Genomic DNA, 14,398 nt, shown 5'->3' with positions numbered 1-14,398 from the left:
TGGAAGGAAAGAAAGAAAGAAAACACACACACACACACACACATTGGCGGCCAAGCGGAACAAAGTGTATGGGGTTTTCTGTAGCTTTGATAGCAGCTAATTAGATTGGTTCTAACATTTGCGAAGCGTCTCGTTAATTGCTTCCTGAAGATTTCCGTCAGGTCACTGGGCCTCCTCCTCCCGCTTGGACCCGCCACCCCCTCAACCCCCGACCACCCACCCACCCTCCCTCCCTCCCCCTCCTCCCACACATACAGTATGTATGTTCTCCACCTTTTGAAATTGATGAGCTCTGTTGATCTTGCCTCAACCCGCTGCCCAGTCCCATCCCTTGACAGATGGGTCACATTCAATAGGCTCTATGCACAGCAGCCATATTGGAAAGAAATTGGGGCTCTTCTTACTTCCTTCACAGGTGTTACCAATGATACTAATTAAGGCTCTGTTCCATTCTGGTCAGGGTGCTGATATCGTGCATGTCGGCTCACTAGAAACACTCCATTTTGGTTCCCAAATGGCCCCTTATGGTGGGTTACGGGTCCATTTGGTTCCATTTGTACACTCTCAGAGTTATGGGGGTCCTTGAAAATAAGACAACCACTATGCCACACTAAATGGAACAGAGCCTTAATTAGTATCATTGGTAACACCTGTGAAGGAAGTAAGGAAGGGGCCCAATTCATTCCCAATATGGCTGCTGTGCATAGAGCCTATTTCTGCTCAATGATACAATGAATGTAGCCTGGTGTAGCCAATCGGCGTCTGTCGATCACATGGCCCTGAGCGCAAGACGCCGATTGGCTCTTCCACTTTTTGGTTTCTGCAAAACGCAGCAACACAGCGCTTGGGGGCCAGACCAGTCTGCAGAAGACACATGGATTCACACGGTTTTCCAGGCTACAATGAATGATCTAGTTGGAAAAACACGCACTGTAGAGCTCCGCCTTTACAGTGTGTAACTATCAAACCAACAAAAGAAAATGGATTTTGGGGGAATGCTTGAAAGGGCCCCACAGCAGGTAGGTAGACAGCATAGGGTGCGTGACTTTAGTGTGCAGACTTGCCGGCCAGGGAACGTTGTTGGCAGTCATTGCATTTGGGACGTTGAGTCACTGTGAGTCACCCAAACAGTGGAAGCTCATCTTCTAGTACCAAGGTCAACCACAGCACTGTCTAAAAGACCACACACTAGACTGGGAGTCTGACTCAGGTGGTGTTGCAATATTTTCTCAGGAGCCTCCCAGGTCCTGTTCATTACATCTGCAATCCAACAGTCAGATTCCACCAGGGGGGACTTTGTAACAAAAGTAAACCATATGTAATTAAGGGCTTGAAGGGGCTTCAGTTGAAAGCATTTACTTGAGCAAAGAGGTCCACACGCAGGAAGTTCATTAGGAAAGAATCACCTCCCTGAAGAATAGAGCTGTATTATCCTGCAGTGTCCAGCTCAAAAGACCACAACTCCCATGCTAGTCCTCCATTTTTGTTCCAAGTGAAGTGTTGAAGTGCGCGCCTACACAGCAAAATACTGTTACCAATAATGAAAGCACTATATATTCAGTATTTAGAATGCATATATATGGAGTTTTCATGTTCTCCCCGTGTTTGCGTTGGGTTTCCTTTGGGTACTTCAGTGCCCTCAAGGTACTGGTATTACAACTAGATTTGGTCCCCGAGCGCTTCACTGTGGCCGCTCACTGATTCTAAGTAGTTAGGATGGGTCAAATGGAAAGACATATTTAATCCTTTAAGACCAGGAAAGCATCTGTGTCATTTTAAGATTTCTTTTGATAGCAGATATACAAGCTCAGAGCGCGGTGAAGTTGTAGATCTGCTATTTTTTGAAAAATTGTGGAAATGTGTGCAAATCTTTGAATATATATATTTTTAAAGCGAAAAATGTTAACTCAAATCTTTGCTTCTGCGAGGGGGGGGGGGGGGGTCTCTGGAATAAAATAGTTTGAGATGGGGGTCCGCGGCCTGAAAAAGTTTGAGAACCACTGATATATAGCAACATACGTTTTTTCAAAGAAGAACCGTTTAGAAGACATTTGTAGAATCCCCAGAAGCAAAGTTTTGAGTTACAAATGTTTGCTTTTTTTTTGCAATTTCTTTAATTGCCAAAGAAATCTTAAAATGACACTGATGCTTTCCCGGTTTGAATGGGTTATGGTAATTAAGCACAGTTTTTTTTACTGCAATATAGTGTACATCATATCGTCTCTTTTAGGCAGAAACCTTCTATGACCATATTTTAACTTTTTATGTGTTTTTTTTTGGGGGGGGGGGCATACCTGTAGGCTACTTCGTTTTTTTATGAATATTGAACTATTGAAAAGTATTAACAAGAGCTTGTGATTAACAACAACTACCCGACAGTGACACTGTATGTGTTTGTTTGTATGTGCAGGGTTGATGGGGATGCCCAGTGATCCCAGCCAGCAGGCACGCTCGGTCTGCTCCTACCAGCAGTCCCCCGGCGCTGGGGGCGTCGGCGGCGGTGCCCACCACCACCAACACAACCACGGCCACCACCTGTCCCCTCACCAGGTCCACAGCCAACACAGCCAGCACCCACAGCTCTCCAACCACTCCCAGCAGCAGCACCCACAGCTGTCCCACCAGGGTCACAGTGGACAGGGCTGCTCCAGCACCGGTGAGATTCATGCATTTCAACACAAATGTACTGTAATTGCATTAAAAAAAGGTGTGTTATATTATACCAGGGATTCTCAAACATTTTGTTTTTGTAACCGGTACAGCACTTTTGTCAATCTCGGTTGTTTTAAATGTGCTAAATAAGGTTTGATTTGATTTGGTGTCTCTCTATTTGACCGCAGACCCCCAAATATTTTGTGCCAGGGACCCCCATAACAGAATATTTGTGTATTTCTAAATTATTCCAAATGTATCACAACACAAGATTTTTCAAAATGTTTCGTAGATAGCAGATCTGCAAGCTCACACGGGCGGCTATTTTGGAATAGCCGATGTATGAAATAGCCGTTCAAACTGTTCCTCATATTGCTGGGTACCCCGTCAAGGACCCCTGGGGGTCCCCAGACCCCACGTTGACACTGTTAAATACTGTACAGCACACACGTAATCTAAACAAAATTATAAAATTGTAAATTGGGCCCCACTGGACAGCTGCTCCAGCACCAGTGACACCACAGCGTACTCACATTCAGCTCCCTAAATGAGTGCTTCTCAAACATTTTCATGTCAAGGACCCCCAAATTGATACGTATTTGGCCGCGGACCCCCATTCGAAAATATTTTGTGCCAGGTACCCCCAAGAGAAGATATATATATGTATATATATATATTGATTTTAAGCCGAGCGTGAGCTTGTAAATCAGCTATATTCGAACATCCTACATTTTTATAACTGGTTTCTCAATTTGCTGGGGACCCCCTGGAACCCACTCAAGAACCCCTGAAATCCCCAGACCCCACTTTGAGAACCAGTGCCCTAAATGAGTTATTGGTTGTTTTGTTTACAATGCAATACTAAACTATGTGAGAGTCTACGCTTGAATATTTCTCAGATTCTTTGTTACCCCAAATAGGAAATGGAAAACTACAGTATCTGATTAGCATTAGACAAAATATACAGAAAGCCATGCAGGGTACAGTACACAAATATACACATTAAGGCAAAAATGTATAACCAACAGACCAAGGAAGAGGGGATGTGGGTGGGATTTTCTCTTTTACAGCTCAGGACATTCATAGCATGTGGGATTCATTTAAAACTTTGATTTGAAACTTCATGTATTTTCTTTTAACCCATTAAGACCTAAAGCCGACTCTAAAAAGGTTTTCTAAATCCTTACAGTTTAAAAAAATATATATAAAAAACAAATGTATATATATATAAGAAATATCTCATATTTTGTTCCAGGGAGTGAAATATATATTCAAAGATTTGCAAAAACGTTCACGATTTAAACCATTTTAAGTGCTGGCCTGCACAACACGACATCAAACAGCTCAGGATGTAAGATACACAACCATATTCCAAGTGTTAATTTAACTTTGTGAGTGTAAGAATGTACCTATAAGGCACTGTTTCTCAAAGTGGGGTCTGGGGACACCCAAGGGTCCTTCCTTGAAGTGGTACCAGGCGGTCCCCAGCAACATGAGGAACAGTTTAAACACTTAAGCCCTATTTAAATGTTCTGCTATTTTCCAAAAAAAACATGACAAAATGCTGACAAATCTTCCCTGGCAGAAACTCTTTTCAAATGGAGGTCCACAGCAAAATACATATCAAGTTGGGGCTCCTTGAAACATGAAAATGTTTGAGAACCAGTGCTACAAGGGTCCACTCAAAGTTAAATTAACACGCCGCATTTGACCGTGTACCAGCATATTTCTCCTTTTCCCAAGGCCACGTCTGACATTGTTGCAAACTGTGCTCTGCTAGTGCTAGTGAAAAAGTAGTGAAAATAGGCAATCTACAAGCTCACGTATGTTTATACATGTAGATCTGCTTTTTTCACTGTTTCTGAAAATGTTTGCCTACAATGCCCAAAGTAGGGAGTGGTTACCTTAGTCTGTAGTTTTGATAAATATTCAACCAACGAAAAGTATTGACACAAGCTGGTGACTAAATAATAACTACATTGGATCCATTGGAACACAGGTTCCTTTGTCCATTTCCTGAAAAGTAACAGTTTTGGACATACAAGGTGCCACAGTATTGTGAGGCTGTGCATGGCAGGTACAGACTGGCATCTCTGAAGAGTACTCTATAATAGTGTAGACTGGTCTATACCAGTCTATATAGAGTCTATATTAGTCTATATAGATTCCCAAACGGTGTGCTGAGGTCCAGGTGTGCCTTGGGATTTTGTGACAACCACACATTATTACAGCAATATATACAACTATGTATAAAAAGTTCTGAATTATTTTATATTATTTTATGAAGTACTTTTTTTTTCTGAATACAGAGGCAAATTCTATACACTAAAATAATATATTGTAACCATATTCAACTAGTTTGGGCATTGGGTCATTACATTTATTTTTATTTACTTATTTATTTACATTTTCTAAAATAATAAGCAGATTTACAATCTCACAGCATTTACATGATGTAAGTGCTGTGAGATTGTAAATGTGATTGTAAATCTGTTGTGAAATGGTAGATTGACTATTTTCATGTTGAGATTTTGACTCTATAGGTCTCTGGCCAGTGGAAGGGAATATTCACATATTATTTTGCTGGCTTGGTAGCTGAGGATGAATCCTTCAGTCATTGATCCACAACCTCAAAATGTATTGTTTAGTTTGTGACCATGGATGCAGTGACAGTCTCTTGTTCTTTCCAGTCACACAAAGCTGTGACTGGCATTTTCTTGTGTAGATGCGCCACCCTGTGGCTGAATGGGGAACTCCGTCTGGAGCCATTGTCAGTCATGACAAATATTGAGTGTTGTCCTCTATAATCATAACTGCTCTAATGTGTTTTGCTCAATCCCCGCCCTTAGAACACTATTCAGAAGGGAAGGCTCATCTGAAATGATCATGATGCTTTTCCCTTTCATTGTTATGACCCTTGAGTCTCCTTACCAAACCATTTCATATCAAATTTGGTGTGTGTGTGTGTGTGTGTGTGTGTGTGTGTGTGTGTGTGCGTGTGCGTGTGCGTGTGTGTGTGTTTGTTGTCTAGGTATGTCATCAGACTGGTACCCCAACCTTGACTGGCTGAAGGAGAGCTGCCGCATTGCCACCAGCTACAATTGGGCCGACGTGGACCTCTCTCCGTTCCAAGGTAATACATGTCACATGCACGTGCGCGCACACACACACACACACACACACACACACACACACACACACACACACACACACACACACACACACACACACACACACACACACACACACACACACACACACACACACATACATGTGTGCACACGTTTTTGTATTTTGAACCATATTTTGTTGCAGTGAGTAGAGATGAAATCCTTCCCATTTTTGCATTATGTTTACTAAATGAATATCTACACTTGGATATGAACTTGCCCTTGAGGCACACCATTATAATAAGCTTTGTCATAATAGATCTGGACTAATAAAAATGATTATCACTCATCTGAGCGGTTGCATCTCTCCCTGTCTCTGCACTCTCTCTTTCCATCTGCATTTCTCTCTGTACCCCCTCACTCCCTCCCTCCCTTCTCTCTCTCCATCTTCTTCCCTCCCTCCCTCCCTCCCTCAATGCATCCTGTTTCCGTGCTACTATTTCTCTCTCTCCCCCTGTCTGTCTGTCTGTCTGTCTGTCTGTCTGTCTGTCTGTCTGTCTGTCTGTCTGTCTGTCTGTCTGTCTGTCTGTCTGTCTGTCTCTCTCTCCCTCTGTCTGTCTGTCTGTCTGTCTGTCTGTCTGTCTGTCTGTCTGTCTGTCTGTCTGTGTGTCTCTTTGTCTCTCTCTGTCTCCATCTCTCTGCCCCTCTCTCTCTCTCTCTCTCTCTCTCTCTCTCTCTCTCTCTCTCTCTCTCTCTCTCTCTCTCTCTCTCTCTCTCTCTCTCTCTCCCCCCCATCTCTCTGCCCCCCTCTCTCTTTCTCTCTTTGTCTCTCTCTCTCTCTCTCTCTCTCTCTCTCTCTCTCTCTCTCTCTCTCTCTCTCTGCCTGTCTGTCTGTCTGTCTCACTCTCTCTGTCTGTCTGTCTGTCTCACTCTCTCTGTCTGTCTGTCTCACTCTCTCTCTATTTCTGTCTGTCTCAACGTGTATCTCTCTCTCTTTCTGTGCTCTCCTGTCTCTCTCTCTCTCATTTCATCCCCCCCTCCCTCCCTCCCTCACCATGTCTCTATGACTCTCGCCCTCCTGTTTGTATGATGTGAATAATCCAATTAGGCTGCAGCTCAGTAACAGCTCCTTATCACGGTCGGCGCACAAAGCCGGCAGCATCCACACATGATGGATGACGGCCGCCTGTGTTAAACCACACAGACTCCTCTCCGCTGCCCGCCCTCCCTCTGTCTCCTGCCGCTGTGCTTGACCTCCCCTCACACTGGAGCATTGCTATCTTTCACCATCTCGCCCTCCTCCTCCAAAGAGGAGGAGGGCGCCGGGGCAGAGAGAGAGAGACCCCTTTTTTTCCGCCCCCTGTAGCTCGCACACACCGTGAACGAAACGAATGCAAAATGGATTAGAGGCGTGTCTTTGATGGAGAAATGTTTCAGGAGCTGGCGCGCTGTCTAGGAACCAACGTTGGCAGTGAGAGGTTACATAAGGAGCTGGGGTTTGGGATGGATTCGCTGTGTGTCGAGTCAGTGTCAACATGCATGTTGTCAGGAGATTAGCAATCAGGGTGGCACGATGCCAACTATAGAATCACGTTGCGTTTGATATGAAGTACAGAGGTACTTTTTCTAAATCATGTCTTTCTTAACCCATTAAGAGCTGAGGCCGATTGTGCAAATGTCTTCTAAATCCTAACAGTTTTCAGATTTTTTTTTTGCTATATCAGTGGTTCTCAAACCTTTTCATATCAAGGACCCTCAAAATTATATGAGATGGACCCCCATCTCAAAATATTTTGTTCCAGGGACCCCCAGAAGCAAAGAGTTGAGTTAAAAATGTTCACTTTAAAATATATATATATTCAAAGATTTGTGCCAATTTTCATAATTAAAACAAAAATAGCAGATATACAAGCTGATAGCGCGGCATGAAGTGACGCACTGTGAGTATTATATTAAAAATTTGTACCAGAACAAAGTAAAAAATGTTAAAATATAGCTGACATGAGACGCTTTCCCGGTTTTAATGGGTTAAATGAGGGTGATAATGTTAGCTCAGTTAGAATGTCATACATTTGACTAGACTAGACTAAAATAGATTAGATTTCTATTGTCATCACATTGTGCTTAATATCTGCCATTTCACCGTGCATCGTGCCTCCATCCTGTGTGTGACCCAGGTCTGAAGGAGAGCATGCGACAGGCGGAGCTTAACAACTGGTCTCTGGATGCTGCCCAGATGGCCGACCTGTGTTCTTCCATCAACCAGTTCTTCACCGCCACGGGGGTCATCCCTCCCCAGGGGGCACCGCAGCACCCGACCCCACCGCCGCCCCTGCTGCCACCCCCACACCACCCACACCCAGCCCAGCCCCACGGGGCCATGCACCCCAAGCACCCCAGTCAGCTCGGTCAGCACGGACCACACAACCAGCATAATCAACACATGGGTATGAGATGGTAGACGCCGTTTGATCCTAATGTATATTGTGTGACCTTTTCAATTATGGACAGTTCGATATTTTGGGAAGAGACCACTGGAGCAAAGGAGGGGAGGGTCATGCTTTTTTAAGTTTAGTCCAAGGGAGCGTCATACAAAACATTAAGGAAATAGTTTGGCGGAATTGCAGTTCTAACAGACAACCAAGTTTAGTTCTACATTTGTATGGTATTTGCTTTGTTAAGGACCCCAGGAAGACTAGAGGCTCATGCATGTGTCTCTAATGGGGATCCTTTAATAAACATAAACATAAACTAGGTGCTGCCAAAATGATTACTAAAAATGGATGTTACACATTATGACTTTAACCACTTGAACCCTAGTGTCTCTATTCTGGCATTATCGGCCAACATTTTGCGAAAATAAGCAGACATTCGGCGAACATTCTGTGAAAATAGCAGATCTACAAGCTCGCATTGCGAAACGTTGTGAGCTTTTAAATCTGTTTTCAGCAAAATAAAGATTTTCAGCCAAGAGATTTGGTGTAGGGGGGGGAAAGGAGAGGGGGGGGGGGCAACTAGGATAGACCCCCGTGTCAACAAAGTGTATATAGTAGAGTTTAAGATTCACAGCATTGTAGATCTGTGCATAGTTGGCTTATGTATTGACCTGTAGGGAACTAAAGTCTGTATGTACCAATCCAACAGCTTTTTCTCCCACAGGGAATATGTACATGGATTCCAGACAGACCATGTCTTCTATGATGGGCCCACCAGGTTACCCTCATATGCCTCCCATGAGCAACACTGGTCCTACTATGACAGGTGACTCCTCTGTCCCTCGCATTCTCACCCACCACACTGTTTTCTTTTCAGTTTCCAATTAGAACATATATAGCATATATCCAAACGCAGATAAGAACCCTTCACCCTAACTTAAAAGTATAAAACCTAACTGTGATGGCTGACTCAGCAGCCACACATAGAGACTATAATTTACTATTGCTGTGGGAGGTTGCTGACTGACATTATGGACATGATGGGCTGGCCAAAGCAATGGGGATCAGCTGCTACAGATCTACGGCTAATCTGGAGAAATTGGACTGCACCACAGTCCCTCTGTACCATGGGGTGGGGCAGGGGTTTTGAGTGTGTGTTTCAATGTAGTCCAGGGGCCAACACTGATATTTTCACAAATTGGTACCACCTAAGGTGACCGTAAAGTTTTTGTATTTTTGTCTTCCTACATGTCTCTAGTTTATATTTTGGTATGATAACCCTTCCAATCTTGTAGCTTAATGGCAGTTATCACTACCTACTGGCTAATGTATCCGGTAGGAGACACAAAGTAGAATCTTTGTGTCTCCTACACCCGGGCATCAAATTATTGCGACAAAAAACTAAATATATCCATGTATTCAAGGCTTCATGGGGTGTGCAATTGATAACTTCTCAGATTTTTGGTGTTTGCAAAAAGACTGCTTTCCATAAGCTTGTAAAAGTTTACCCTCCTTCGGTCTAGGGTGGTCATAGCTGAATGGGTAGAGAGTCCCCCTGGGAAACTTAAAGAGGAGTTCACCCAAAAAAGTATTTATTTTCTATCAATTGCACACCCCATGAAGCCTTGAATACATGGATATATTTTGTTTTTTGTCGCAATAATTTGATGCCCGGGTGTAGGAGACAGAAAGATTCTACTTTGTGTCTCCTACCGGATACATTAGCCGGTAGGTAGTGATAACTGCCATTAAGCTACAAGATTGGAAGGGTTATCATACAAAAATATAAACTAGAGACATGTAGGAAGACAAAAATACAAAAACTTTACGGTCACCTTAGGTGGTACCAAAATATGGCTTGGCCCCTGGACTAATGGTAGTCTTTGTCTTTTCCCCCTTTTTTGTTAACAGTGGTCTGACCCGTCCCTATATATGTCCACCTCCTGTGTCACTCTAGTTAGTTCAGTTTTCAGTGCAGTTGTGTTGTTCAGTCCAGTTTCTGTTTACTTATTTAATTTAATTTCCTTTATGTTGAGCACATTTGTTTTGTTAAACCATTTATTTGCAACAACGGGAAAAGAAAAGAAAGAAAAAAAGAGAACAATATTTTAAATCCAACAAAGTGTTCCCTGTGTCTCTCCTTCCGACCAGCTCGGTCCCTGACACTAACAAATGAAACTACATTATATGTAGATATAACCTTGGCACTCACATGATCATAATTCCTGAGAACCTTGTGGTTCCGGAAGAGTTTTGACTATGAGCTTTACTGCAGGTTTTTGTCATGGTAGATGGGTTTATATGGGTATATATATATATATATTTCATGCATTCAAGTGGTCTGAAATTTGACAGGAGCAGAGATAAGTGTAATTATTTACGTTCATAAAGTGGAGAATTATTTTAATTGGTGATGTAAAAGACTGTGTATACCTTATGGCACAAAATGCAAAAGAACAATTCCCATCGTCCACTTCAAGACCACTCACTAGCATAGACTTCGTAGCATAGAAAGAGCAAGTAGAATGGTGCAGTGTTTTGATGATGAGCTATTTAATTTCTTCAGGACAGCCTTCAGCCTTCAGTACAAGCTCACAACGCGTTGTGAACTTGTAGATCTGCTATTTTCAAAAGATTTCTATACATTTCTATACATATACTTTTGGTACTTTTATATATTTTGATGCCAATACTTTTGTACTTTTACTCGAGTCAATTTTGATTACCGGACTTTTACTTGTAACAGAGCGTTTCTACATTGCACTATTGATACTTTTACAGTACACATTTTGAGTGCTTTTTCCACCCACTGACATCAATTTACAATTTAGGCATTTAGCAGACACTCTTAATCCAGAGTGATTTACAGTAAGCAAGGACAACACAAGGTAATACATCAAATGCATAGAAATAGTAATCTAGGATCATAAGTAAACCAGTTAACTGTGTTAACCTACACCATATCTCTCAGTATTTGTTTATGTAATCTCTCTCGCTCTCGCTCTCGCTCTCGCTCGCTCTCTCTCTCTCTCTCTGTGTATGTTGACTCTGGTTCTCCTCTCAGGTCATCACAGCCAGTTGAGTCAGCAGCATCACATGCTTCCACCAGGTCACTTCCAGATGAGGCGGCTGCCCGCTGCAGATGACATACAGGATGACTTTGACTGGGACTCGATCGTCTAGAATACCTTTATTATCCAGAGAGAGGAGAGGAGGAGGAATACAGACTGGAAGAGAGGCAGGAGATGACAGGTGAGATGAATAAAGAACTGGCCAATCCACCCCCAGAGACATGGAAGACAATCCAAGAGAAGAGAAACGGGATTTCTGTTGTTCGATCTTAGCGCTCTTTTATTTTTTACACACGAAACGGATCACGAGTCTAAAAGACAATCATGAACAAAGCCAGGCTCAAAAGGATAACAGGGTGGGACAAGCCCTGATGTATACTACAACTATCGGAATTGTCTTGTCTCGATGTCGCCCCACCCTCCCCCCCTCCCCGTGCCGAGTCTGCCGACAGGCTCACAAGTTGCCAAAGTGTTGTCAAAACGTCTGTGAAGTTCTTTTCTGTCATGCCTGATTTATACTTGGTTGCACCAAACATTAATGATCTACAAGCTCAAGTGAGCTTGCACATCGGCTATTTCCAGTGCACAACACCCCGTGCGGCTAAGTATAAATCAGGCTTTATTCGTAGCTGAGTCATGTGTTTCCAGCCAGAACGTCCCCCCTGCAAACACATAACACTTTAAAATCAGAGTGTTGTACCATTCTCAGAGCTACAAAGGGATTCATTGACACTTGAGGAGTTTACTGTGTAGTTTCTGCAAACCTGACTTAATAGGAATTGAAATTGTGACAAGGGTACAATACACACACACACACACACACACACACACACACACACACACACACACACACACACACACACACACACACACACACACACACACACACACACACACACACACACACACACACACACACACACACACACACACACACACACACACACACATCAGCAGTGCAGTATTAGCAAATACAGGTATGCACTTTCCTTCTTTTATTGTTTTTCCTTTTCTTTCTTTTTTTCTTCAATGATATTTGGCATCTATGTGGATGTTATCTTTATCAGTTGTGGGGAGGATTTTCTTTTTAATCAGACAGGAATAAAGAGAACTGCTCCACTAGACCCTATGACAGCCGAGGAACGCCACCCTGTGGAGGACAATGTAACTGCATATTTTTAGAAAAGAGCCATGCTATGGCTTAATGTCTTTCAAACAATCACTGTGTTTTGGAAGCAGCGCTTCCTTGCCAAAAACAGTGCTACACTTCATTATTTTGTCTTTATTTTAGTAATTTCATGGTCATCTAGCTTAATTGATTGTACTGCGAACATATCTGCCAGTGTTGGAGGCTTTGTCTTGAAAGCCATCAGGCCCCATAAGCACTTCTGTGGTGGTGAGAGAGAACAACAAAATGCAAAGTACGCCTCATCCACCCTCTCTATCCAAATTTCTTTACTAATGTTTTTAAGGGTTTCCGGAGTTGGTACGTTAATGTCGTTATTTGTGTGCGTGCGTGTTTGAAGGAACAGCCCTGCCAGTATCCATGGTGCCATATTCTCAGGGTCTTGCTTTCATCTGCCATATCCGAACAACTATTCTTCTGTGCAACTATATGTGTGAAGCTGAAGATGCTGTCCAGTACCTATTCGCTAGTCTCAGTAAAGCCTAATTTATACTTTGTCTCACGACAGGGTCACTCACCGAAAATATGTTTATTTACTGTAAGTATAAATTAGGTTTGACTTTGGCTTAAAGATTGTGCCACAAACGAAAGACTCCAAGTGGCTCCATATAAGCTAAACGATCAATTATACTGTGGAAATGTTCTTTATTCAGTAGCTCATGTGACAGACACAATGACATTTTAAGATATGAAGCAGATGAGATGAGTGGATTAGACAAGGCTAGACATGGGCTCTGTTGAGGATTATAATTGTATTATCATTAACAGGTTTAATTGAGTTTTTTCTGGGGTTCGATAATGGTGCAGTGCCATGCATAATTGGAATGAAAATGAGTTCCAGGCCAGGTACCGAAGGTCATGATTTAAAAATGCCTCATGTAGGATAGGGGAGGCAAAGCAGTCTTTGCACAATACCGAGTTTGGTAGCATCTAGCAGAGAAAAGAGTGAGCTAATGTTTTTCAAAAGACGTTTTCAAAAAAATGTAAATAAAAAAATCTTCCAGTGAGAGAGCAAAAATAAAAATGTCAAAAGCTAATTTTCTTTTTTTTTGTTTCTTTTTTTACTGTGATCCTTTAGTTTGTCTGTGTGTACAAGTGTGTATAGTCTTACATGATTTCCTTCAGCATACAGTTCCACCATTGAAAGAAAAAAAAATCTGAATGAAACAAATGGGTTACTGGGTATAATGACAATGACAATGAAATATGGGACCTGAAAGTGCTCTTTGGCTTGAAAAAAGAGATCACATTTCATTAAAGAGAAAAAAAGCAGTTCATTGCTATTGCCATTCAATGCTGTATATGGGTGACCAGCATATCTATATCTTGTATGTTTGTTGTTGTCCTTGTAAATAACAGTGTGTACTCCTCCCTTTGCCCTTGAAAAACAAAGACTGGTTTTAAAAAATAAAAGGAAAAGAGCAAAGGAAGAGAAAGTATTTTGTTATCCGTCCCTTAAAAGACGCAATCTGTACATACCTTACGTATATTGTAAATAGGTGATTTAAAAGAAAACGCATTGGCTTTTTGTGTGTCATGAATATTCTGTGTTCGGCGGTTCGACGGTTAAAATATGTTTCAGTGTTTATTAAAATGTCATTGACCATTTTTACTGCACTCACTGCGCATTTGTTGTCCTTATTTCATTGCATGGTGGTGGTATGCTTCTACGAACTGCCTTGTAATGATGCTGCAGCAGAGGCCATGCTGCCTCCTGTACATATTATGGCTGTGCTACTGTATGCTATGACTCAGCCTTGTCTTTTGCTGCCATCTCCTAGCGATTAAATCCACTCTGTGACTGAGTCTGTGACTCAGAACATTCGGTTTGAACCTGTCGGAGAGCCAAGACTAACATGTAACGGTTTTATGTAGTCCTCAGATTTACATTGAACCACAGAGATATTTTCACTCTGGCAAAAACAATATTTCACTATTGCTAAA

General features: G+C 42.3%; 1 protein-coding gene across 2 annotated transcripts in view; it reads left to right on the top strand.

The window, feature by feature from the left end:
* Positions 1 to 13,964, top strand: part of LOC311053723 (forkhead box protein J3-like) — a 66,652-nt gene extending 52,688 nt beyond the window's left edge. For both annotated transcript variants that reach the window (XM_084069392.1, XM_084069391.1), the window contains 5 exons: positions 2,411 to 2,656; positions 5,684 to 5,785; positions 7,940 to 8,209; positions 8,922 to 9,023; positions 11,262 to 13,964. In XM_084069392.1, the coding sequence (XP_083925518.1) occupies positions 2,411 to 2,656; positions 5,684 to 5,785; positions 7,940 to 8,209; positions 8,922 to 9,023; positions 11,262 to 11,380 (839 nt within the window). In that variant the 3' untranslated portion in view covers positions 11,381 to 13,964. The remainder of the gene's footprint in view (positions 1 to 2,410; positions 2,657 to 5,683; positions 5,786 to 7,939; positions 8,210 to 8,921; positions 9,024 to 11,261) is intronic.
* The last annotated feature ends 434 nt before the right edge of the window (positions 13,965 to 14,398 follow it).

Source organism: Gymnoscopelus microlampas (genome assembly GCF_963454915.1).
Source record: "Gymnoscopelus microlampas genome assembly, chromosome: 10".
In the NCBI taxonomy this organism is placed as follows: domain Eukaryota; kingdom Metazoa; phylum Chordata; class Actinopteri; order Myctophiformes; family Myctophidae; genus Gymnoscopelus; species Gymnoscopelus microlampas.
Note: the sequence above shows the minus strand (reverse complement) of the source record. Positions and strands in the feature narration are given on the sequence as shown.